At 52.5% G+C, this 26,259-nt stretch overlaps 1 protein-coding gene across 2 annotated transcripts in view; it reads right to left on the bottom strand.

The window, feature by feature from the left end:
* ERI3 (ERI1 exoribonuclease family member 3) overlaps positions 1-26,259 on the bottom strand; it is a 135,213-nt gene that overhangs the window by 32,334 nt on the left and 76,620 nt on the right. For both annotated transcript variants that reach the window (XM_064455256.1, XM_064455255.1), the window contains one exon: positions 6,653-6,752. In XM_064455256.1, the coding sequence (XP_064311326.1) occupies positions 6,653-6,752 (100 nt within the window). The remainder of the gene's footprint in view (positions 1-6,652; positions 6,753-26,259) is intronic.

Here is a 26,259-nt window from a genome sequence, read left to right as displayed (position 1 = left end):
CAAGCACTAATTCAAAATGACACTGCTCATTTGATGGCATTTCTGTTGATTTTTACTTAAGTCTCTTTTAATTATTAACTCGGAGTCTTCCCCCTTCTGCCTTGGGCTGGGGCTGCTATGTGTGGGGCAGCAGCCCCGTGGCAGCCCCGTGCCCTGCTCCGCAGCGGTGAGCCCCGTGCTCGGCCCTCACTCTTGGCATCCCCTGGCAAAAGGACGGTGCGGAGCAAATGGCACTGCCCCTGGGCATGGCATCACTGCGTACCACCACAAAGAGCCAAATAAGGGGGTTTGCCTATGTGGGGAGTGTGGGGTTCTTTAGGGTTTCTCCCATCCCCTGTGAGGGACAGGGAGGTTGGGACCAGCTCTGCCAGCCAGGGCCATGCGGGCTGGGATGGAAAATGGTGAAAAAAACGGAGGGGAGTTTCACAGAATGCTGTCCTTGTACCCTTGCTCCCCCTGACTCGCTGCAGAGGAGGCAGGTGGGCACCAAGGGTGTCCGGGGATCCCACAGATGCTGGGGGGCTGCAAGCTTCCCCGCACCCCTGGGAGAGCCAGGAAAACAAGAGAAGGGAAAGGAAAGCAGGGAAGAATGAGGGGAGGCTGAAACAAAGCTAGCAAGCTGCCAGGACCGCAAGCTGCCAGGACCACAAGCTCCCAGCACCTCACAAGGTGAGGCAAAGCCTCATCAGCCCCCACCAAGCTGCCGGGGGAAGAGCCGGCGCTGACAGCCAAAGGCACCCATTACGGTGGGCTGCCCGCCGCCTGCCACCGCACTTAGCGAGCGCGGCCCTCGCCGCCCTCTCCTTCAATGTCAGCGCGGAGAGCAGCCGGGCGCCGCCGGGACACGAGCAGGCAGAGCGGCGCGGGGAGAGGTGGGCTCCGCCGGGCAGCAGGCACCCCCGGCAGGCGCGGGCCCGGCTCCCCGCGGCGCTGGCAGCTCGCGGTAGTTAATTAGAATCGTGTCACTAAGTAAATGCGCTCTGACTGGACTCTGACAGACGCTCACCTATGACACCAGGGGCCAGGAGACAATCCACATCAAACTACTGCAGTGTGACCCTTTTAACACAAAGAGTAAACTCACTGCACATCGAGTTGAAGCTCATTAAAACTGTCTACTCTGCGAGCATCCCATTAACCTCACTGTTAAAAACACGCAATTCCTCTTCTTCTTTCCGAGGCCTAATTAATGCTCTGGATCAGGAACAATATCACACCCTAACCTTCCGAGATTTCCAATCAGTAAATGAAAAGAGAGAGATGGAGCCGGAAAGGCACGGTGGCTTGCTGGGTTGCTCACCACATGGGCTGCTGACCTGCCCAGGCAGGTAGGGCTTTTCCATTTGCCATGGCAGAGATCCCCATGGAAGGAGCATGGCACAGCCCTGGCCGGGGGCACCGTGGGCACATGGAAGATGGTGGAGCCCTGTGCGGAGGCTCACAGCTCGTGGGATTACACCAGCTGGTGTAAAACAGCTCCGTGAGGGCACCTTGTCAAGACAGGCATTACTATGGGACTCGATCTCCTGGCCGCCTGGGATGGGTACTGCAGGTTCATTAGCAAGAGACACAGCAGCCAAAAAAAAACCAAGCCAGGCATTCAGAACTAAATCTAAAATCATACTAATCTGTGTGCTAAAGTCTAAACTTCAAAGATTCTGTTCAATTCAGTTAGATTCAAAAAAGACCAGTAGTAAGGACTAACATGATGTTTTAAAGACAGTCAGTACACTGGAGGTGGAAGCAGAGCTGACAAATGAGAAACCAACTTTCCCAGCAGCAGCTGCCTCTCCGGATTTGGAAACTATTTACTTTTTTTGGTGTATTTTCGGTTCAATAACTGGCTCATTCAGAGCTGAGAAACAACAAAGGACTGGAAAAAAAGAAAAGGTGTGCCTTTTAACTTTTCCATAATCAGAGAAACAAACAAACAAACAAAGGTGGGAGCCATGAGATGTGCTAAGTCTAAAATCTTGAAAGGGTGGTTTCCAGAAACACTCCTTCAACTCACCGATCACTTCTTGCTTTGGTTTCATGCGCCGCCAGGTGTTTGTAACTAAAACATATTCTGAAACTTACTTTTCCTCCTGTATTGAGTACATGCAAGGGAAACAGGATTTTACTAACAAAGCCAATTCAAACTACTGCTGAGGTACTTTAACATGGCATTCCAGTCTCATCCAAAAGACTCATAACTCAAATCATGAGTAATAATTTAATCACCACCTCTTCAAGAACAAATAGTAATTCACCATTTTTCTAACGTAACAAATATCTACAATTGAAGACTAAAAACATATTATGTTACATAATAGATCAAAACAAATGTAGCAAATATAAGGCTTTTGATGAATAAAAGAATAACCAGATTTAACAATTGGGCAGTGGTAAGGAGAGCTGCGTTTGGTTTGATAGGTGCTGGTCAGTAAAACTTGACCTTTTTTCAGGGAAACAGGTTTTAAAAAAAAGGCAAAAGTAGAAGTAAATCAATTATTGAATCCAGGTGATCTGCTGGTTGATTTAAATCACAACTAAAGCCTGGGATTTTAATCCTTCTGATTTATATCAGTCTCTGAAACTCAGGAGAGAAAGCCCAACACAGGAACCCAGCTCCACTGGTGAGGAACCTGTGAATGCTGGTCTTTGAGTGAGAGTGCCAAGACCAGCATTACAAGCTGCAGCTTGTTTTTGGCAAGCAGCACCTCAAGCACGTGTTTTAAGCACTGCAATGTGCACACGTCTGTTAGATGAGTAACTTCTTGGCAAGACTCAACTTCATTTTGTCGAGGGCCAAGAAGCCACCAGAGAAAAAGTAGTTCCTCACCCCAGGATCCTACAGCCCATGCTAGAGCTGACACACATTTAATCCATGTTCGAGGACAGATGGAAGCTCTAAAAAAAAGTCCTCTCTGGTCCTCAGGGCCACATTCAGCCCAGAGGGAATCCTTACAGCTGAAATACCAACCTGAGAAAAGGAATGAAAGAACAGGTTTCACTCCCCTTTTGCTCCTTTTCCACCTCCCAAGGATTCTCTGCATCCTCACTCTCTGGAGCAGGACTTTCCAACCTCCTCATTCTGCCCAGCACTCCTCAGCAAGCTGAAATATTGACATTTTCCCCCTTGCTTTACCTTTTCCCTCCTGTGAAGCAACTGCAGCAGACCCCTACCTGTCCCACCCCCAGACAGCTGTATTTGCAGTGTATACAAATACACTTTGGTGTATTAGGTGACACAAACCACTTTTCCAACTCCTTGACACGATTTGCAGCTCATTGTTTGCAGGTAGAAACCAGACGAAAGCTAGAACGTGAGCTCACAGCAACTTGCTGTGTGCGCAGCTGTATGTCCCAGGGAACATGGTGAGACTCCCCCTGGCTCCACTATGAGCCCCTCCTTACCACTTGCACCAGCTGCTAAAAGTGAGGTTCCCATCCAGAATCCGGCCTTGGCCCTTTGGGTGTCAAGTGCCCCGAACTCCTCAGATTTTGAACAAGACAGAGGAGAGGAGATGAAGCACGGAGCGCGACTCGTCCCAGAGCATGCCAAGTGCAGGGATTTGGAGCAGATATGTGCTGAGCCAGTGAATCAGAGAGTGATTTGAAAACAAAGCAATACACAACCAATCAGGCGAGACAGCAAAATTCCTTGCAAATTGTTTGCAAAAACAAGTGGCCATCCACTGCAATTTTTCTGTCAGATTTGAAGGGAAACACCCATGTTGCACATCCCTGCATAAGCGAGCTGAGGCTTCACAGGGCTGCCCACATCCCCCCAGACTGCTCCCACACTACTGGGAAAGGGGTTGTATGAAGGCTCTCCTGCACAGCACAGTTACTTGTGAAACCTCTGTGGCTGGCAGACACATTGCCTTACTGCTCCCTCCTCAGCCCTCTTTCGTTTGCAGACTACTGGACATCAGCAACCCACGAGGGCCATGAGAGTCAGGGGCTGACCCTGCTTATAACCGCTGCAGGCAGCCCTGGGGACCCCTCTCTCAGCTCCCCAACTTCCCTCGACCCTGCTGCACTCTGGGACCAGCCACAAAGAGAAGGGAAGCTCTAGACCACATGGGAGCACCCCCAGAGCCACAGCCAGCTCCCGTCTCATTGTGGGCAGCAAGAGGCAGGCAGGCAGCATGCTCTGCTGTTCTCCATCCTCTTCTCCAGCAGCAGTGTGTGAGAGGGGTCATTTATTCGGCTGAGTGGGCAGGGCTGTGTTAGGAGTAAGACTCCTTACTGCCAGGGAGGGAAGGGGGAGGCAGCACTGGGCAGGGAAAGGGATGGCTCCTCCCAGCCCTAAAGCAAAAGCAGTTGAGGGCATGAGGGAGAGTGGTGAGGACTGCTCAGGTCACAGGGTGACGGTCAGCAATTGGGATGACCTGGCTGATACAGAAGGACTCAGCTGTGCAGGAGCGACACCTGGCAGCAAAGCCGAACCCAAGGAAGGCAGCCCCTCCTCAGCCCTTGGCCTGGGGAGCTCTTGGGCTGTCACTAGAGCAACTCTTCATCCATGACTAGGACCTGAAAAGTCAGCAGGCTGGGAAATGAAGTGGCCAGAAGGGCAGAAGGCTGGTACCCTGTCAAAATAGCAGACGAGGCATGTCTCCAGACACCAGCATTGCCCCAAGCCTCCTCCCAGGAGGGATGCTGGGTTACCAAGCCCCAAAGCCAGCAGCCCCGACACTGCAGGCAGCAGCTGTGTCTGGGGCTCCCAAGCTAGCCAGGAGGAGAAGCCAGTCAATGTGTTGTGCCTCCAGCTCACTCCTGGGGGCTCAGCCTGTGGTAAAGCCACCAGACACAATGTGCCAGTGGCTGCTGCCTCTGCAGGCAGGCAGAGGATCACAGATGCCCAGGGCAGAGCTGCTCTGGACCCAGCCCAAATGGAGCAGCCAGCAGGCTGCAACACACAGGGCATGTGTGCACCGTTGGCGGTGCCAGGGAGATGGAGACCATCACACTGCTGGCCTGGCATCCTTCACAGCACCCACATAATACCCCTTCCCAAGAGTGTGTGAAAGGCTTGTTTGCCACTGGGACAGAGTGCTGCAAGAAGGGAGCTTGGCTGCTGGGCCTTGACACGTTGCTTCTCTGTGGGCAACCTGCCCATGGCTCACCCTGTACCAGGGAGAGCCAGGAGTGCTCCCCCAGGGAGGAAATTTGGCAGAAATGAAGAAACAAAATCCTTCTAAAGGACTGGAGTGGGGAGGGACATGAACAGCATCTCTGAACTCCATCAGGCAGAGACACCTGTGCAAGACAACAGCACTGAGATAAACACGGGCAGAAACCAATGGCAGACAGATGATACTCCAGAGCTGGGGATGCTTTGTCAGAGGAAGAGATGACAGCAACAGAGAGCTCTTGCCATAAATAAAATGAGGAAAGACGAGGCACAAATGAACCCTGCATCCCCCAGGAGGGCTAGGAAAAGCCCAAGCCCCCAGAGCAGGACACACACACACAACTCCTGCAGTCCCTGCTCCCTCCCCATGATCCCCCAACACGGCACACAAGCAAGGCAAATCTGCTCCCAGGCAAGGAAGCAAATTTTAATGCTACCTCCGTCAATAATGCAACCAGATCCATAGTTCAAAAGGAGCTTGCTAATTAAAAGCTGGTGAGCTTTAAATAATTCATCTCCTTAACTTGGATTGATTGGAGAGTTTAATGGTTAGAGTCTTGAAACAATATTAAACAACCTCCTCAAGGCCCAGGTAGCCAGTGACTTTTCCAAGTAAATCTTACCTCCTTGCAAACTTTAATGCTCACAAGTCACCGTGGATGAAGGGCTGAGAGGCAGAGGGAACACCTGACCACTGGTCTCCAAGAGGCGATCCAACACCCCGCTCAGAAAAAGACAGGCAAGAGTGATGCAGCCCTGAGTTACAGCCCTGCCTACAACCCAGTAAATCTGAGCTTCTGCCCGTACTGCAGCCTGCTGCTGCTCCAACTCTGTGCCCCCAGAGTTGTGCAGCTGGCAGATATACGGCCTGGTTGTCCCGGGCCAGGTCTCCCTCCTCATATCACTTTGATCCCTGGTGTGGAGGAGCTAGGGAAAACATAGAGCTCTGCCACTGTGCATGGTACTCTCAGTTATTCATCTGGGAGCAGGCTGCGGGACCATGAAACTCATCACATGTGTGAGCAACCGGGACGATGATTCAGTTCTCCAGCTGGGGCCACGCATCTGCACTCTTCAGCATGTTTCCAGCCAGACCCCGAGGCTGCACCGCTTGGCAGAGCCTCTTTTCTGAGGATGAATGCAGCATCCAGAGCAGCTGGAGGACTGCCCGACAGGGAGAGCATCTTGCCCAGCCTGGGGACCACTGCCCTGCGCCACATGAGCCCTGCGCTGCCCACGTCCACCCCCAGCCCGAGCAATGCCAGAGCGCCCGAGGAGGGGAGCAGGTCCCTGGCCAGAGGAACAGCCATGTGTGTTTGCCATGCTGGGATGTGCCAGGGACCAAGAGCTCATCCAGTGTGCCCATCCTGCCCTGACACATCTTTGTCCCTTCCACCAGCCAGAGACCCTGCAGCCCTTTGGCTGACTCTCAGCATCCCAGCCTGGACCAGCTCTCAGAGCCGAGGCACATCCCGCACACCCGGAGCAGCAGCCGCGGGGGTGGGAAGGGTGCAGGGCAGCGTCACTCACCTATCCCGCTGTGAGGCCTCCCTATGTGCTGTAGGTTCAGTCCTTTGTTCATGTCTAAGAGTCCATTCTTTGGCCAACTCCCCATGGCAAAGCTGTAGGCCTGGAAGAGAGAAGCAGAGGGTCAGACTGATGCACAGCCCATGTGCAGACGCGCTTTGTACTTGGCCAGGCCTGGTTGCTCCTGGGTCCGGCATGGGCCTGTGTTCACTGTTTTCAGTGCAGACCCACACATTGCCTTCGCAGCAGCTCTCCTGGAGCTGCCTGCATAAAGCACCCTCACCCCAGCCTGTCTCATCTAATGCTTCTCAGAGTAAGAGGTGTCCAGGGCCTGTCCTTGTACAGGTGACAACCCTCACGAGGTTTGCTGGGCACTGTGTCAGATCAGCATCACCTGAGACCACCTTCACCATGCTGCAGTGAGCCATGGGCTGCAAGCTCATCCCACATGTCCCTGGGTTGCTCCAACACCGTCCCCCCAAGGATGGGGTTGGCAGCAGGAGTCAGCGGGGCTGGGAAAGGGGTGCCCATGCCCAGGCTGGCCTGGCTGGCAGTCCCCTTCCCCTCCAGCAGGCACAGTCCTCCCAGCTTCCCCTCTCCTTTCCATCCCCGGAGCCCCAGTTGCCTTGGGACTCTCCATCACCAGGAGCCAGCACTGCTCACCCCACTGCACTTCACCAATAGCCTGGCCGGAGGGAGCCTGCTCCATCTCTTCCATGTCCCCTGGCAGGGCTCCCAGCAGAAGAGAGACAGCCAGGAGCATGAGCTGCACAAAAACCCACCGGACAACGCAAACATGAAAGCAGCCAGGCCTCCATGTCACACACACGGCTGTAATTACAGCCTGACAGCCACGTATCTTCTTCATCTTGAGGAATTAAGCTCAGCGCTGCATTGTGAGCAGTAAGAAGGGCGCGTGGGCTTAGCGTTGCTTATGCCGGTGCTATCTCTGCTGCTGTGAGGGCCATTGTCCCCAGATGAGATCAGGTCAATCCAGCAGCCCCTATCTCCCTCCTGCAGCGGGGATCATCGCTAACTGCAGCCGTGGCGCAGCGGGGCAACGCTGACACCCTCCACGGGCTGGAAACACCAGGGGAAATGCTCTCTGCAGTGGAAATGGGGCAAGTGGACAAGTGGAGCTGAGCTGTCCCCCCCACCAGCCCACCACCCACCTGCCTGACACTGGGACCTGCTGCCAGTCCCTCTTCCCCTGCTACCTGCTGCTGTGCTGCTCTGCCCAGCATGGGGAGGGCCGGCCCCTACGCAGCCCCCGCTGCCGGCAGCCCTCCAGGGAGCTACGGGGCTTGGGGGAGTTAATTTGTTACTGGCCTGCGTAACCATTCATGCTGCTTTGTTACTCCTGCCTTAGCAAAACAGAGGGCTCCACAGATAATTAATAGACAGCATTGCTAATCCTGTTGGGAGATGATTAGCAATTAAAACTCCTAATTAACTCTATGCATAATTCACTGAAATTACACTTTGTGTACACAACAGAGAGGTCTCCTTTGCCTTCAACAAACATGCTCTGGTATCTTCATCACCGTGGCTGGGATGCAGGTTGGCTGGCCGTGGGGCAGAGGGGAGCCGGGTGGTAGGGGTGCAGGATGGGACCCCGCCACCCACCTGCTGGGTGGCCCTGGGTGACGGCAGCAGCAGCTCTGCGTGTGGCTCCCTCTCCTGGGCTCTGTCCCAAAAAGCAAGCCCAGGCACAGTGCAGGAAGGTCCCCATGCTCAGCACCAACAGATCCAGGCCCGGGGTCACCAGCAGTGAGGGCCATCCCTCGGGAAGGGTGTCCCCACATGCTTCGGAGGGAGGATGCATGGGACAGGAAGGGAGCAGGGCTGTGCCTGCACTGGGGCAAAGCAGGCTCTCAGCTACTCTATCGCAGGCTGCTTTCCCAGCCCAGACATATCTCTCGGACCACAGCCAGGAGCAATCGAGGAAGCACAGCGGGCACAGCAGGAGGCTGGCAGGATTCCGGGAGAGCCACGGGGACAGCTCCGGGGAAGCTCCTGACAGCTGGGCACTAGTGCCAAGCCCAGCCTGCCTCCCCCACCCCGCAGCAGCGGTGTCAGCAGGGAGCCAACGGCACATGCCCCAGCCCCAGGATCGGCACCAGACCCATCTTTGCATTGCATTTTGCTTTCCTAATCAAGGTCATTCGGTACAGCAGCAATACCTGAGCAAACTAGCTAAGCAGCAGGGGTGGAAGTTGGCCTGACCACTGAAGGTCAAGTGTGCACTTATGCATATTCAAAGCTGCCTGCAGGATCGATCGGGTTTTAATTGTTTTTCCTGGGGTTTTGGAAGGAAGTGCCAGGGGCATTGATCAGTCCCAGACTCACACTTTGAGGTTGGCAGGGACCGTCACTTTGCTGCAGGCAGAGGGAAATGCAGGCAGAGAGGCAGAGATGAAGGCAGGCCAGGGGAGAGGCCAGCCAGCCCCGGCCGGGAGGAGGAGCCATTGCTGGGCTGCGTTGGAAAACAAAGTTTTTTAATTAAAATTGGCAATTCTGAGCCGCCTGCCGGCAGCAGCCACACAATCAAGAGCGGGGAGCTTTGCTGTTTAATATTTAAAGACAACGTTTAATCTTTAAACAGGAAAGTTCTTCTTCTGACTGTTAAAGTAAGGCAGAAAGTGCCGGAGGCTCCCTGACGCAGGGCTCCCCAGCCCGCCAGGGTGGCTGTGGCCGTCAGCTCGCCGCTGGCTCACCGCAGCCGCTGGGAAACCGGTACCATCCGCAGCCTTTCTCCTGCCAGCTCCTCCGCTGCTCCAGCCCCTCGCTGCTGCCAGCAGCAGTGCAGACCCCTGCCTCTTCAGTGCTTATCCCTATGGCAAACCGTGAGAAAGTCCGTGCCGCCCCTGGTTCCCTTGCAGGCTGAAGGCTTTAACAAAATGCCATGAAACCCTTCTTGCCAGGAAATCACACTAATCTGTCCCTCCCTCTGTTTCAGATGTGGTGTTGCAGGGACTAGGTTTTTCCCTTCTAGGTCAGACACTGAAGCAGGGCCAGGACCCCATGGCATTTTATTTTCATCTACATTTTAATTGATTAAAAAATGCAGGCATCTTCTAAAAAAGCTCTTTTTAAATGGTTTTGGTCAAAATTCTGATTTAGGGATGAACTCAGTGCCTCTGATCTGCTAAAAACCACACAAACGATGTTTGCAGAATAATTTTCAAGCAGCTTGAACACAATTATTTCCATTCATATCAGCTCCTAGAAAGGTCTCCCTTTTTTCCTGATTTTGTTTTTAATTCTATGAAGGCTACATTTACCTCCCTGCCAATGCTGCTCTGAAGTCAGATGATTATTAATTGTATTTATTTACTTATACAGTCCCATAGGCATATGCAGCAGTTCACAGACAAATACCACCCTGGGTCCCTGATGCAGGGATCTCAAATCAAAGGTAAGCAGATACTCCTGTGATAAATGTGAGCTAACAGCAGCAGGGGATTAGGAACATACTGTGTTTCCATGCATACAGCCAGCACCATGGATAATCCACAAATCCACACCCTGTTAAAGGTGTCTGTATGGTGAGGTACGTCCTTAGGTAACTTGTACCTCACATAACCTGCAGAAATACCAAAAAACAAAGGTGGGGAGCTATTAGGGGATAAGACATGGGGGTACAGCAGCCTGGGGCAGGGAGATGCTGCATGTGCAGAATCACAGCATCTGGGGCTGGCTTTATAATAAAGCAAAGAAGGTCTGAGATCATTGTCCTGTTGCACCAGGTCACAGAACCTCCCGGGCGCCATGCTGCCTCAATTTGCAAAGAGCTTGAAACAAGAGCTCCACGGATCACCTCTAGTAGTGCTGGGCGTCAAAGATGATCATCTCAGGTGAGACAAGAGTACATGGAAGACACACAGTGATGCTCAGCAGTGCCATGGCGCTGCTTGCAGGTAGAACATAGGATTTGTCCAGTTCTTGTAAAAACGGTGCCCAGTTTGGCACTGAGTCCACCCTGCTTGCTCTTGCTGTAAACCAGCCCGTCCCCAGCAACACAGGGGCTGGCAAGGTGGCAGCGCCAACACAGCCGGGTCCTGATGCCCCACCCCCTGGAGCTTGTTTGGGCTACACACCATGGTTTATAAGCAGCACAGCTGCAGAGAAGATGTTCCAGGGGGTCAGAAAATTCCCAGAACTGGAACTTGTCAAGCTGATGTATTGATCTAAGTGGACTGAATAATGCTCCATCATTTATTTATGGGGAAGTGCCCGGCACACTTCACAAAAACTGGTGTTCGGCAGTCACATTAAGGCAAGATTTAACGTCCTGCATCATGCAAACAGGGCACCTGCGCAGAGGTCAGGATGCTCACTTCCACTGGGAGCCTCAGAAATCCTTCCCGCAGGCGCAGGGAGGGACCGGACCGGTCCTCATGGAGCTGCTAAAGCTCTGCTAGGGCAACGTGCTGATGCTGACAGCCAGCCCTGGTCCTTTCCATGAGTGACAGTGCTGTGACCTGCTTGGCCAGTCCCCAGCCCCCCTGCCCTCCACTCAAGCTGCTGGCATTGCACTGCCCTGGGTGCTTTAGCTGAAGGGCAGGAGGGGAGTGGGGCTCTGTGCTTTGCAATGGCACAAGCATGTTCACAAACCACAGCAGCAAGAACTGCCAGGACCAGCACAGAGCCCCCTCCTGCCCTGTCCAGCCCAGCGACCCTGTCATTTTTCATGTCCCATCAAGAGGTTTTAAACATTTCACCCACTAATTGTAATTTTAATATTAATATGGACACTTCCAGGCAGGGAGAAAACAGTTCCTTTTGGAAAAAATTCCTCTGAGGAGCAAAGGGTCTCAGTGGTTTGAGAAGATGCTGACGTGAGGGTACTAAGGCATAAAAAAAAGTGGTGTTTTTTGCTGAAAATTTCTGTAAAGAACTTCAAAAAGACTCCTGAGAAAAACATGTTTTTAAACAGACAGAAAGCAGCTGTGAGATCTCCCCAGCTGCCCTCAGCTTGGGCAAGCAGCGGATGCTGGCTGTGCTCCCTCAGGATCAGGCTGGGCACAGCAGCCAGCCGATCAGAGCCGACCCCCTGACATTTTCGCAATGGTGGAAATGGCTTCATGACAGCAAAAGCATCTTCTTCCTCTTGTCATGTCAGCTGTGTGCTGCGTCTGCCCAAAATAAGCATTTCCCTCTAACTCCCCTCATTCTGCTGCTGCCACAATGAGGTGTCAAGGTTTTGTATTACTTTGTATGGTAGGAAGAAAAAAAGGTCATGTCTACGACTAAGTGGGCTTTTAAACACAGCTTAAAATGTTTCCAGTGCCACCCAGTAACTGCAAGGTTTTGGGGCTGGGGGTGTCTTTGAGGCCAACACCACATGGCACCCAAGACATCGGGGACTCCACACCGTCCCTTGACATCCCATTTCAATTGCATGCCACCTGAAGGCCACTTCAAGGATGGGATGTGGACATTTCTTGCTGGGATTTCTTGCCATGCAGACTTTCTGGCACAAACGAAGGCAAATGTAATGACAATTAGGGCCTGACCTCACTGCCAAATCATTTAGTAGCAAGGCTGCTGGATCGGGGTTGAATGCAATTAAAGAAGAGGCAGGTAATGAATAAGCAGCTTGCCAAGCCCTGGCTGACAACGGCAGAGCTCCTCTGCTGCAGGGAGGGCATGGAGCAAAGCTCGGCCGGCAGGATGGAGACACGGAGCCTGGGATGGCTCAGCCCCAGCAGCACTGGAGCCCGCCACCCTCGCTGGCTGTCAGGAGGTAGGAGCTAAACCCAGGTGTAACGTGTCCCTTTTAAGCAGTTTAGTCAGAAGTGCTGCCACATTCACAGCTTTTCAAGTATGTTTAAATCACTTACAAAAGCAGGATTAAACGATCAGGAATTCCATTTAATAGGACAAATAAAGAAATAACAATCTACTCCATCAGCCCTGCAAAAGGCAGGTTTGATTTAAGAAAAAAAATAAAAAAATAAGTATAAAAGAGGGAGATAAAAAAGGAAAGGGGGGTGGAAAAAAAAGGATAATGTGTGTTTACTCAAGCAAAGAAAAAAATATTTAAGTGATGTAGAGGAGAAGATTGCGGTAACTAGTGAAGAATAACATCGTCTGCTTTGCTGTCAAATCACACAAGAATTTCAGTAATAGATTCTCATTCTGACACTCAATTCAATTCGAAGGTGATCCTGCTTTATCCCAACACATCAAATATTAAACACTCGTATTAGCCAGGGTGCCGTCGCCTTTCCCGGCTTAGACGCGGCAGGAAGCTTTTCCCCCTACTTTCTCTTACTCGCTATAATATTCTCAATGTTATCTAAACATGCCTTCATACACTGGGGTTCCTTATCAATCCCATTTGGGGAGGGAGGGGGGGGTGTACTTAAAACGGTATTAGTTTGGGGGGCTTTTATTATTATTATTTCCAAAGCCTTTCAATTTTGTGTGGAAAAAGCTTAGAAAAAAAAGGCGGAGGGAGGGGAGGCGGCGAGAGAGGGAGAGGGAGCGCGGGAGCGAGAGAAAGTATAAGAAAGGGAAAAGCAGCCAGCAGCTCTTGTTTGACTGATGCCTTTCAACAAGGGCAGTCTAGCTTGTCAAAGCCCGGGCTCGAGATGAATTGGCATATCTATTCAGCCTGCCTCTGGATGTCATGCAATACAGTTTCATATTCCCAGATAAGGCATGATAAGCAATTGCTGCCCTGACACCAACTCCATCCATCCCTGCCTTTCTGTCCACGCGCATTACAGATCTCTGCTGCGCTGCTAATAAGAACCACTTAATTTTTACCAACGCAGCAGCAAGAAGGGCCTCCAGACTGACCAGGTTCAGCATTAACACTGTTTATGTTTAATTACTTTTTCTTGGTGCACCAAGCTCTCCGAACACTTGCGAGTGGCACTTGGTGCACGAAAACAACTTTTGCCCAACATGGCACCCACCAAAGCCTCAGATTAAACACCTGTGCTAATAATTAAGGGGTAGGGGTGACAAGAGTAGAGGACGTTTATCCTCTGCTAAATAAGTCAGCAGCGTCACTGATCAGGAGGTTGTTTGGCTGGGGTTTGGACACGGAGAAGATGCGAGCGGTGCCCTTTCCCAGGGAACATCCCTCTCTGGAGCACAAACACCACCACAGCTGCAGGGGGAAGGAGAGGGGCTGGCACACCCTACGCTGGGACACCATGAGTGGGTCAGCCCCACTTAGGCAGAAGCAAGTGCTGCCCTTGGAAATTCCTGCCGTTGCCAGCACCCTGCCGTGGGAGGATGGGATCTGGACACAATCCTCCCACATTGCCAAAAAGGTGCTGGAACCCTGCCTGGTGCTCTGCCCTCTTCATGTGATAGCAAGTGAAGGTTTTTTGGAGAGCAGTGCGACACAGCCACCTTCTCACATGTCCTGGACAAGCAGGGAGCTCTCGCCACCTTCCCAGCCCTACCCGGTCTTGCTATGCAAACTCTGGCAAGCCCAGCTGGTGTCCACCTCAGCCCATTTGCGAAGCTGGTTTTAAAACAGCCACATCTTTATGCCCCACATCAGGCAGTAAATTAACCAAACAAAGAAACGAACAGTCTATTTTTTGGAAAGGTGAGCACTGGGCACACAGGAGCTGCCTGGCTCTGCCCGCCTTTGGGAAGTGCTTCACAGAGGCGAGGTGCCCTCAGCCCATGGGAGGAGGACAGGACAAGCTTAAGGGAAGGCAGCAAGGAGTCAGATAAGATGCAGAGGATGCAGCATAACTGTAGGTGCTTTCTCCTTATTAAAATAAGCAGCTCATGCCATCAGATCTCTGTCCGTAGCAGCACTGCAAAAGGGAGACTGAGGCATGCAATGATCCCATGCCTGGCCCTTCTACCACTCAGACACACGCCTGAGCAGCCTCAGCCTGCCCGCAATACCCCCACTGAGCCACAGCCGTAACTTCAGGGGAGGCAGGATGGACCCTGCAGCCACCAGCAGCCCTTCTCTGGGGTGCATTTGAATGCGGTGACCCTGCCGGGCAGTGGGGAGGTGGCCCTGCTGTTGGGCAGGATCAGCACATGCCCTGGCTTAGGCTGCAATAGAAACACACCAGTGTGCCTGCCTCTGGAGTGTCGAAGTGCCAAGCGGTTTAGGCTTCACGTTTCCCTGTGTTTGAATAAGAACAGTCTCTGCCTTGCTCCCAGGCTAGGGATTATCCTGGATAAAATGTTCTCGACTGCTGTGTGCTCTGTGGCTGGTGACACACTAGGTTAATGCCGCGGAGACCTGGGTCCAGGCCCTGGGTTTGGTCACAAGCAAAACAAAGCTACAGGTCTGGTCCCTTGGAGGGCTGGGAAATAGAGCTGGGGTGTGGACAAGCCAGTGCTGGCCCAGGAGAGGGGACAAGCAGACCCATAAACTGCCAAGAAAGCAGCTGAAGGACAGGGGCTGCTGGCAGGACCGGGGGTCTGGGCTCGGGGTCAGGTGGCCGAACAGAGCATCGCAGCAGGAACCCAGGGGCTGCTGTGGAGACAAGGGGCTGGAGGACACATGCCCAGTGCCTTTCCCAGTCCGGGACAAGCAAACCTGCCTTGAGCCACAGGTAATGTCTGTTTGAACAGGGCTGCCTTCTCACAGTGCCCTGGCATTTCTGACTTTACCGCAGGGCCACCAAGACCCAGGCTGGGTTACACTGATGTATGCAATCAGGTCCCAATGCTGAGATACACAAGCAGCTCCCAATTAGTGCCTGAAAGGCAGAGACACAGGATGACATGGCAAGCAGCTACTAGGGAGTACCTACACGCAGCTGATTTACCCCTCCAGCCCTGGGAAGGATGGGCTCATGTCCTGCGGTGCCGTCCCCCGGGGACCGCCCCAGCCCCTGAAGGGCCAATTTAAGCAGGAAAGCGGCGCTAAGCCTTTCCCCACCACAGCATGATGGCTGGCAGAGTGGGGAAGCCAGGTATGACACCAAGGAAAACTCACAAACACTTCATGGGTGATGCACCACAGCCATGGTTGTCTCTCCACACAGACAAGAACGGACCAGTCCGATTCTGGCTGCTCATGGGGAAACTGGAGGTTCAGGGGAAAGGGGAAGATGCCTCCAATGGTGCTGGAAAACAGACAAATGTTGACACCGCCCCAAAATCAAACCCACTGTCAGCCCCTGGATTCATGAGGACAGAAAACAGCATGATGGGGCCCCAGCAGATGCGCCACACTGCAGAGCTGAGCCGCTGGGGCAGCAGCAAGGTGGACATGTCTCACCTTCCTTGGATTTAACCGGAGATTAACAACCACCAAAGAGAGCTGTGATTTTGCCATATTACATGCGGATGAGTAACAGTATCCACCGATCACACCCTCCTCTTTCCAGGGCCACCAAGGATGGCTGCGATGCTCAGACATGCCCTACCGCCCCCCAAACATGCACCCCTTTAATCTAACCCCATGCCTTTCCAAGCAAAGCCAGCACTGAGCTCGCTGTCAAAACCTTCAAGCCCTTCCAAAAGGGGTATTTTCTACCCTCAATTTCTATTTTTACACACACACACACACGCTCGCCTCTCCCTCGCTCGCTGTTTAATTTCCGTGTGAGAGGGAAGCAGGTGCCCGTGCTCCCGTGAGCTCTCCCTTCTCTAGGTTTTTTTTCCCTTCTTGGATCCTGCCCCATTAGTTTAGTGCCCAGCCATCTGCGACGTCTCCTGTAATGCTGTCCCCCTTGTGTACCAGGGAGCTTTTCCATTAGCGCCTTTAATATTCTGACACCTTAGCACAGGCTGCTATTACATTCAAACACTGATCGCCCTGTGAAATTACATCGCAGGGCTTGCTAAAATGGAATTGTGTATAATCAGGCTCCTCCATGCACTGTCAGTCCCATCACAAATACAACGTAAAGCAGGCTTATGGATGGGCTTAGCAGCTGCTACAAGTGTATTTTTTTTTAATAGATGAAGTATCCCTTATTTAAAGCATTTCCTTAAGAAAAAAAAAAAACCAACAGTGAAAGACAAATCAACAGCTGCTGCACTATGTTAACCATACCACCGGTCTCTTAAAAACATGTTATTTACTAAGGTAGCTATCTGTTTATCTATAACTATATCAAACAGAGAAGGAGGACGAGATAAAGATAGTTAAACAGACAGCCGAAGAGATATCTGCCACTGGGAAATAATAGCTAAATAAAAAGTACCATTATTTACTCCAGAGAGGGGAGGAGGGAGAGCCAGCGCTTTCCTCCCCGTGCCGCACAGCCAATAACACGTGGCACGGAGCTGCCATGGGAGCCTCCGGTTTATAAGGGCAGCCCATGCCAGCCTGCACGTGCCCCAGCTTGCCTGGCTCCAGCCCGCTCATCTGCCCATGACCGCGCCAGATAAATCTGGGGGAAAAAACATCCAGCTCAGGACCCAAATACGGCACCTCTCCGGGGAGGCTGTGGTGCGGGGAGGGCGAGAGAGGACAGGGCAGCCATGCTGCTGCTCGGCGGCTGGCTTGGCAGGGCAGCGCCCCACCTCCATGCAGGCTGAGAGCAGCTCACATTAAGGCAAAATGGGCCACGGCAGAGGGCCTGGGTGCGTTCCTGCAGGGGAGGCTGGTTTCTGCGTGGCTGGCACACAAGGGACCAACTCCCCAGCTTTTTTTTTTATTTTTTATTCCAGCTAAGGAAATGATGGATTAGGACAAAGGTATTTCAGGGGGATGCAGGAAGCAGCAGGGACACAGATGATGTGTCAGAGAAATGAGCTCCCGAGCTCTTTGGCTCAGAGTTCAAAATGCTGCCTCTTACCATGCCCTAAAGGTTAGTCTGTCTGTCTGCTGTGAAATGTGACGGCACATTGCCTGAAGGGAGATTTCCAGAGGCACTGTGACCCTTCCGCTATCTCCTCGGATGAGCCTCTGCAGGAATGATGAGATTGTAGCTCATTTCCACACACCTTGAAAGAGCCGGGCTGGATCAAACGTGCTGGAAGCAGAAGCAGCACATCCCTGGGACTCATCCTCACCTCCTGGCAGGGAACGTGCTCCTGCTGTGGGAAACCACGTCCACCCCACCAAAACACCGATGCTCTGACATTGCCTTTCTTCCTAAACCAGGACAGAAAACCCAAAATATTGTCTCATTTCACTGTGTGGGAACCGTTATACTTGGGAACCACGAAGTAAAACCCAGTGACAGAAATGCTGCTTTCTGGAAAGGAGCAATCTACTCCCGTGCAAAACACTGACATGACATTTTGACTCCAGTTTTTCCAGTGCAAAACAAAGCCATTTGTCCAGAGCAGACACACTGCTCCTTTGCACCACTCACAGCATGTCTCAGTACACCATGCTCTGGACGTTTTCAGAAGGGATATGTCTGGTGATGATTCGGCTGCTGTGTCCAAATCTTGCCAGACAGGGGGAGGATGGGACTGCGAAGGGTAGAGACCCACAGACAGGTCACCAAGAGAAAAGCATAGGGAAGATGGTGTATGACTGCACATCCTTTCACATTGCAGGTGCAAGGCAAGGCAGTTCAACCCTCTGGTTTTCGCTACCCAGCATTTTCAAGGTTAGGTGCTTGCAGGCTGGCAGTGCGGGATGGATGCTGGGAGGCCAACAGGTTCACATCTCAGTTTCATAACCTGTTCTTGAAACCCAGGCCCTAAGGGATGGGAAAGAAATCGGAGGGTGATCCTGCAGGACCTTCTCAACACTTCTGTTCACTTGTCTGCGTGTCTGATCACATCCACCTCTCCCTCTGCTCACATCCTACAACTCCTTCCACACTCGCACGTCCACCATGCCCTCCTGGGACAGATCCAAGACCTTCTCCAAAGCTCACCTCTGGACAATGCAGAGAAATTGGCCCATATCGACAGACCAGAGGGGAATGGAAACATGTGCCCTGCTCCCCCTTACCTCCTCCTCCCAGACAGCAGACTCTCAGGAACAAAACCCAGTCTTTCATATTTGGTACAGCATCAACCCAGCAGAGCTGCTGGGGCCTCTGAGTGCTACTGCTCTGCAAGAATTGAATAAAACAGAGTTTCTCAGCACTCCCACAAGATGCAAAGCCACTCAGAGGAGAGGCAGCTGGAAGAGCAAGAGAAAGGCAAGAGAACACAATGCATGAGGCATCAGGGAAAAGATCAATAAAGATTACGAGGGCAGCAGCCGCGTCCCTTGCCTGCGTCGGAGGCTTTCATGGCTGCAGTGAGGGAACACCAAGGAAAGTTAACAAGGCGCTGCCGCGCCGGTGCCTGGGGATGATACCTGTCTAATCAAAGGTAGAGTTTACACTGGATCATCTAAGCAGCAGCTCTTCCTCATGATTGTTGACTCAGGTCAGGGTTAAGACTGAGGAGGTTAAAGCAGAGGCGCCTCTAAGAGCTCTGATGGATGCAAACACCAGGCAAGCAGGCAACGCATGCGGCGTGCGCCGGCACAGCCTACCGGGGCAGCAGGCGGCAAAATTAAGGGTCCCCAGTTTCGATGGAAGAACAAACAGAAGGAGATGATCTGAGGGACCTGGCAGCACACTGCTATAGAATCGATTTGGAGACAGGCCAGGAAAGCAGAGAATAAAGGGACCCAAGGGGAGGACATGGTGAGGTCCTGAGAAGAGGCTATTAGAGGCTTGGTGGGATGAATTGCAGCAGCTATGGCCAGGCATGAGTAGGGCTGGCCACCTGGACTGAGAAGAGGGGACCAGCACTGTGTTATGGTGCTGAGATGGTCAGAGGGGAGATCATGACATGGATGATAGAAAATGCCTCAACTCATGTCTCCCAGGGGAGTGAAAGGCATCTCCACAGCTCTTTGGTGCCACCAGTCTCACTGACTGCCAGCCAGGTTGGGCTGGGCTCCTGCAAGGACAGAGGCAGCAACCAATCTCTTGCAGCCAGGGTCTCCTTACTGGGCAAGCTGGGACACTCTCTGGTTATGGCTTTTATCTGCAGTTCTGCTTGTAGTAAGGCGGTGTGGAGGGCTGTGACACTCGGCCCCATGGATGCCCTCAGGCCCCACTCCCTGTAGAAGGAGGCATCACTGCCTTGCCACTGCCAAGGGCCAGATTCAGTGGCTCAGCGGGCCCTTCCCTGCCAGTGCGCCTGGGAAATGCTATTAGGATTTGGCTAGTTGCTGCCTGCTGATGATCGGAGACCTGAGGAGCAGGTCCCAGAAGCACATGCCCAACAGAGTTATTACTGCGTGTGAGTAGCAGAGGGATGGCCCACACACAGTCACAGCCCAAGCATGGAGCTGTGGGGTCATGCAATGCTCACCCTACCCCGCTCAGCATCCTTCAGCTGCCCTGTGAACCTGTCCCTAACCTACATGTGCTGTCTCAGCTCTGGCTACAGCTGATGGAAACAAGGAGAGCAAGTGAGAAGAAAAGCCCCCTGGCACGGAGTTCGTCTGCAGCAGAGGGCTGGAGGGCTGAGATGTGATGAGGTTCATGGGCTGTCTAGAAAGCGCTTGGCCATGGAGCGCCTGGCTTTCCTGGCCACAGAGCCGTGCCAGGCAGCCCGCCTGCTGCCTCCTGCCAACATGCCAGCAAAGAGTAAGCGGCTGGTATGGAACAAGGTGTCCCAATTAGCTCTCCACTGATCTAATTAGATCTCCACGGGGAGGACTGGAGCTGGAGAAATGACACAGCTGCCTCCTTGACCAGACACTCAACCTTTCCCGCCTGCAGCATTTTATTTTTCAGGTTTTTAACTTGCAGTACCTTTTTTGTCCGGCTCAGCAGAACCTGCCCTGCCTCAAGTCCTGCCACAGTTCCTCACCAGCAAAGAGCAACTATGTGTGTACACAAACAGGCGTTCAGTGACGGCACACAGCATCCAAGCTCTCTGCTCCTGTGTCGGGGAACAGCTGCCGGGGTTGCAAATCAGAGGTGTAAGGAGAGAGACAAGTGGCACCAGGAGGCAGAGCCGATCAGGAAGACGTGGCAGAGCACACCAGGTCCCTCTCACTCCCCCCCGAGCGAGAGCAAGCCATGCAAGCGTGCCTGCCTTCCCTGCTGCCACCCCGCACCACCCCAGAGAGCTGGCAAACGAGCTTCAAACCAGCCCGCTCCTTGTAATCGGAGTCAGTCAGTGTGTGTGTTACGCTTGAGTTGATGGCTGGTGTTAAATTCAATGCCTTGAGTATTGATTTCCTCGCACATCCCGGACTTTGTTAAAGGGTTAGCCGTGAACTGAGATCAAAGGGAGGTTAACTCGTTTCTCATAAGTGGTAAAGCAGACCTCTAGCAAAACCGGGCGCCAGGCCTCCTCCGCAGAGGATGCTCCGTGCATGTTGTTAGCTACTCCGGTCACCTCGAAAGCCAGATAAAGCCGCAAAGCTGCCTCAAAGCAGGGAGATAAAATGATGCTGACAACTTCCCATGGACCCCCAAGCTATTATAAGTGCACACCACGGATGGCCAGTGTGGGCCAGCGTGCTCCTCCTCCCCAACCTGTCCCTGAACCACGGGGAGCTGCTCCCCTTACTCAGCCATGGGAAAAGGGGGGAAAGCAAGTCTTTGTCAGCTCACCCTAAAGAGGCTGCCCCCGAGGGGCTCGAGAGAGGGAGGGAGCACTCCCCAGGAAGATTAGGGTGTCCTAGAACCGCGGGTGGGAGCGGGGAAAGACATAGAGCTGCTCCCTGAAGGACTGTCTGGCAGGGACACGACTCCCTCCCCGCCATGGCCAGGTGAAGAGGATACCATCACTTGAGCTGATGCCACCAACAGCACTGTCTCAACATGCATGGCACCTGCTTGCTCCATTTTATTTTACTCCCCTTTCTTGGCTTTCCCTGCCCCACACGGAGTAACTCTGGCACTGACAGCACCAAGATCAGCAGGTTTTGCCAAGGCAGTAAGAGTTAAGTGCACAAATAATGTGGCACTAACAGGGTTTTGGCTTTACCTTTGTAATTTTTAAGGGAATGAGGCAGGGAAAGAGGTGTAGAAGACAATCTGGAATTGTTATCACTAGTATTAATGAATGCCCAGAGGCTCACAGCAAGAAGCATCCATTTCAGATGAACATCTGTCAACAATAAGAGGTAAAATTTCAAAAATAGCTAAGGTACTTTGGAGCTTCAATCTCAGCAACTTCCCGGGAGGCTTAAGCACCCAAGTAATTTCTAACAGGCCCCTAAGTCATCTTTTCACCAATGCTATTCTCAACCCCTCTCCTCTACCCCAAGAACTACTTACAGCACAGTCCAGCTTTTCAGCAGTCATGTTGTTCTTCAACCAGATTAATTTGGTTTCAGTGGCACTGTATCTTCCACTGCAGGGTGACACCATGAGCGGTCCCCACCTCTCCCAGCAGACATGCAGCTTGAGCTGCAGAAAATGCAGCACACTTTGCCCTCCCACCCCTAAAAAAAACCAACCCAAAGCAACCCAGCAATGCTGGTGGTGTAATTCCCCCTGTCCTGCAGCATCTGGAGGGAAGAAGGCCCGATCACAGCCCATCTTGGGGGTGACACCCTCAGTGGGAGCTTTATTCCCAAGCACCTATAGTCACATTTGACTATGAGGTCCTCCCTAAGGTGCTAAACAGGTAGTCCCCCACCCCTTCTCCCCTCTCCCAAACTCCTGCCACCCAGCACTCCCCCAGCAGCCGATTTGTTTTTACGTGAATGGTTTATACCATAGTGCTTAGGGAATATCTGCTCAGTGCCCAGCATACCAAGTGCCGAAGATTTCACTTAAACTCTCAGCATCTGTGTATCTCAACTAAATTAAGCTATTTGCTATAAAAGAGCACAATGACAGTAATGGAATAATAACAGCATTAATAAAACACAACAATCCTCGAATGAGAAGCGGACGCATCAGCTAGCTTCAACCAAGAGAAGAAGGCTATTTTAAAATCACACACAAAAACCATCTGGGGGTGGAGAAAACCAACAAAAGCTCTGAAACTCAGAGGTCAGACTGAAATTATGTTTTTAACCTCGAAAGAAAGATGCTTGCCAGAGCCTTCCCAGCCAGAGCGCTCCCCCACCAGCTGGAAATGAATTTCCACAGCTTCCAGCAAAACAAGGGCTTAAAATGGGAATTTCTGTGGGGGCATGCTGGCTCCACAAATGGTGGGTGGGAGCACTCTTAGGAGGGAGGACACAGAATCAAAAGCCTGAAATAGAAATGACCCCTCCAGCACCAGCAAGGTTTGCAACCCAGCTCCTGGGACAGATGCATTGGAGCAGGGGGCGATGCTGTGCCGAACGAACGTGTGAATGCCGAGCTAGTGATGCAGGGCCAGATGCTGGTGCATCATTATGCAAACATCCAGATGTCTCAAGCTAAGCACACTGCCATTCCCCCCTTGGTTGGAAAAGTCGCCTTCATTCCATCCACAAATTCCTCCTCCTTCCTTTGTTTTGGATGAGGCTGAGCCTAAACACAGCACCTTCAGTTTCAAAGTCACCTACACACTGTCTCGCAGGGATAAGATAACCCTGGGGACCTGCAGTGGGGTTGGGGACAGGTGTACCTGTGTCCTAATCACAGCTCTGGGAGGCCACATCCCCTTGCTGGCCCCCTTTACAGGAGAAGGAGACTTAGCACTTGGTGACGATCAGAGCAGTTAACGTGCATTAAGCATGTCATGCTTTATCTCCGAGGTCTTGCCACAGCCCCATCCTGCCTAAGGCAACACCCCAAACTATCACTTGCCTTGGGGGAGACTGGGAGGGTGGGTGACAGTTGTTTCCCTGGAAAGGGAGTAGATGGAAGGAGACCTCTATGTTCACCACCAGTTTCTTCTTCACCACCATTTGAGAAGGACCAGTAGCAGGTTTGTGCCAGCAGCAGGTAGGGTCTTTGTGCTTCTCCTGCAGGCACATTTCTCTAGCCGAGCCTTGTCCCAGGCCATGGGCAGAGTCCTTTTCTTACCCAGGCTCCCGTTTAGCTGGCTGCCTCTGCAGAGGGTACATGATAGCTGCTCCTCTCCTCGCCCCAGCTGCCCAGAGCCCACCTGCAGATCCTCCCAAGGATAATGCGGCAGGGACGGATGTCACCTCTGCTCACTGACATAGAAGGAAACACGACCCAGGTCGCAGTCCTGCAGGCAGGCTCACTGCTGCCTCCCTGCCCTCTGCGGCGTGGCCGGAGCCAAATGCAGACAGCTGAGTGATTCCTGATTCCAAAAATGGCAGAATTAGGCAGATGGTGGGGAGTAGCTGGCTGGCTTTCCCAAAGCACAGTGGGTACCATGTTTGAGTCCACCTGCCTTTTAAAAAGGAGCCGAGAGGGGCTGGCAGGTCAGTGGTATAGTGTCCATAGTGCCCAGGCTCACGTGATGCAAGATGGCTGGAAGCCCTCTGGGTACAGGTCCACAATACAAGTCCCCCTGCTCATCCCAAGCAGACAATTTCAACTTGGCTGACCTATTTCCTCCAGCTGATCCACAAGATAGCGCTCCCAACTTACACCTTTTTAAATTCCTATGGAGAAAAAGCCAAAGCAGTGTTGCCCCAGACTTAAACAGGCTGCAAGTTTCTTTGTTTTCATTACAATTTCCAATCCTGATGCCGATGCCTTTATTTTTTTTTAGCCATTTCTGCTCTGCCCCCCGGAGGTGCTGCTGTGATTGAATGAAACACGACCCCAGGCTCCAATAAGTGTATTTCAATTACATCTGTCACCATGTAACAATGTAATGATATATCATGTGATATTAAATCCATAGTAATCATATCAGCGATTTTTTTAATAGTGAACTAATCACATTATTACATCCCAATAATTAACAACAGAAGGCCTAAAAAACCTGGATATAAAGAAGAAAGCTGAAAGGGTCCCCAGCTCCTGCCTGGGAGAGGCCCAGAGGAGAGCAGGATGGTGAGGCACTGCCAGGTGGTCATGGCATGGCAAGTAGCAAGGGCAGAGAAGTTTTGCATGGGGAGCATTGTGCAGAACAGTCAGGAAAGACCAGATTCTTCCCCAGTCCCAGATTAAAGAAGTGAGTATTTTGGAGCTGGGAAGAGAAACTTGACATGTCCCATCTTGCCCATTATTGCTCCCTTCTCCTCTGCTGCTCCTGCACTGCCACTTTTCCTCCAGCAAACCAATCACCCTGCTCCGCAAAGTGCCTTGCAAAGGTGCTGTCCTGCTGCAGGCAAGCACTACTAATGCCCCACTGCAAAGGGAAGGATGGTGTCTTGAAAAGGAAGGACTGATCCTACCAACGCATCCTTACCGGGCTGCTGGAAGAATGACGTTATTTTCCTTCTGCCCTTGCACCAGCTAGAGGTGAAGCTAAGAAAGCACCCCACCTCATGGAGCCACTTCAAGGCTTGAAGTCACTCTGACTTTTGCAGCAAAGCAAATCTGTCAGCTTAAAATTGCAAACCAGTGAGAATCCTTTGGAGGGACAGGGGTCCTCTGGGTCGCTGCCTCTGCTCCAATCTCTCAGCTCCATGCCCGGAGCAAACTGGGACTAGACTCCAAAGCACTGACTGTCATACACATCCCCCTATGCGGAAGGGAGTCAGCCAGTTTTGTGCAAGCAGGCTGCTCCCCGCAGCTCCCAGTTGTGTTTTACTCCTTGCAGGATAAGGGCAAAGATGGGCACAGGCAGCAGGGAGCCGTGGGCAGCAGCACACTGGTGCAGAGTGCCAGGGCGTGGGGAGTCCCGTGCTGCACCGTCCCCAGCTGTGACAGAGCTTTCTTCCAGTTGCAGCCTGGTCAATCTAGCAGTTTCCACATCACAAGCTGATCTGAAGAGAGCCTCATTACCTGCCTTAAAGTTCCAGCCAAGCACTTAGCTCTTAAAGACAGGATTTAAGAAATATTTGACTGATCATTTCTCTCCTCATTTAGTTTGGCTGCTCTGAACCAATTCAACCTGTGAAGTTGAAATAGTGAGAATGGGAGGAAATGTGTGTGTAGGCAGTCACGCCATGCACCAAACACAATGTCCAAGCTACCCCACCAGCTCTTCCCAAAGGGCCAGATCCAGGCTCAGCCTGATCCACACAGCCTCTCCTGCACCAGGAGTGCCCATTGGGGAATTTCCCAACACCGAAGATGAGCCACCTTGTCCTTCCCCCTGTGGGACAGGCATCTGGGGGGAATTGTTAACACCCCTGGCATCCAGACAGAACCATTACGTATGCTTGGAAGTGCCAAGTGCAGCATCCCAGACCTGGGAATAAGGGATGGAGAGAGGGATGAGCCAGCCAGGATTGACAGCACCATCATCCCCACATCTTCAACCGACACAGGCCAGGATATTCCCGTGTCCTTCATCTCCCTGCACGCCTTCCTCCTGTTCCACTTCCCAGCTCCGCTGTCCCCACAGCCGTGCGGTACAGTGGCCGGGCTGCCTGCCCTCCTGCTGCCTGCCCAGCAAAGGTGCTGCCCGCCACACTCACATGCCCAGCGGTGCCCTGCTCCCTCGCCCTGGGGACTGCACTCTGCGGAGGGGCTCTGGGTGGGTCTCAGGCAGATGAGGAGGCTCCCAGGGCCAAACGAGAGTTGCAGCAGCAAGCAAAGAGACCCTGCTAGTTGTTTAGGGGTGCTCCTGCTGAGGGACAGGCAGGAAGACAGATGGATGCCTCACTGGCCAAGGCAATGCAGTTGGACTTTCTCTCCTTCCCCCATCCCTTCCTTTTTTTTTTTTTTCTTTTAATTTTGTCTCAGAAGCCACGATCCTTT

Source organism: Phalacrocorax carbo, chromosome 6, assembly GCF_963921805.1.
Source record: "Phalacrocorax carbo chromosome 6, bPhaCar2.1, whole genome shotgun sequence".
Taxonomy (NCBI): domain Eukaryota; kingdom Metazoa; phylum Chordata; class Aves; order Suliformes; family Phalacrocoracidae; genus Phalacrocorax; species Phalacrocorax carbo.
This window is presented reverse-complemented; position numbering and strand designations above follow the sequence as displayed.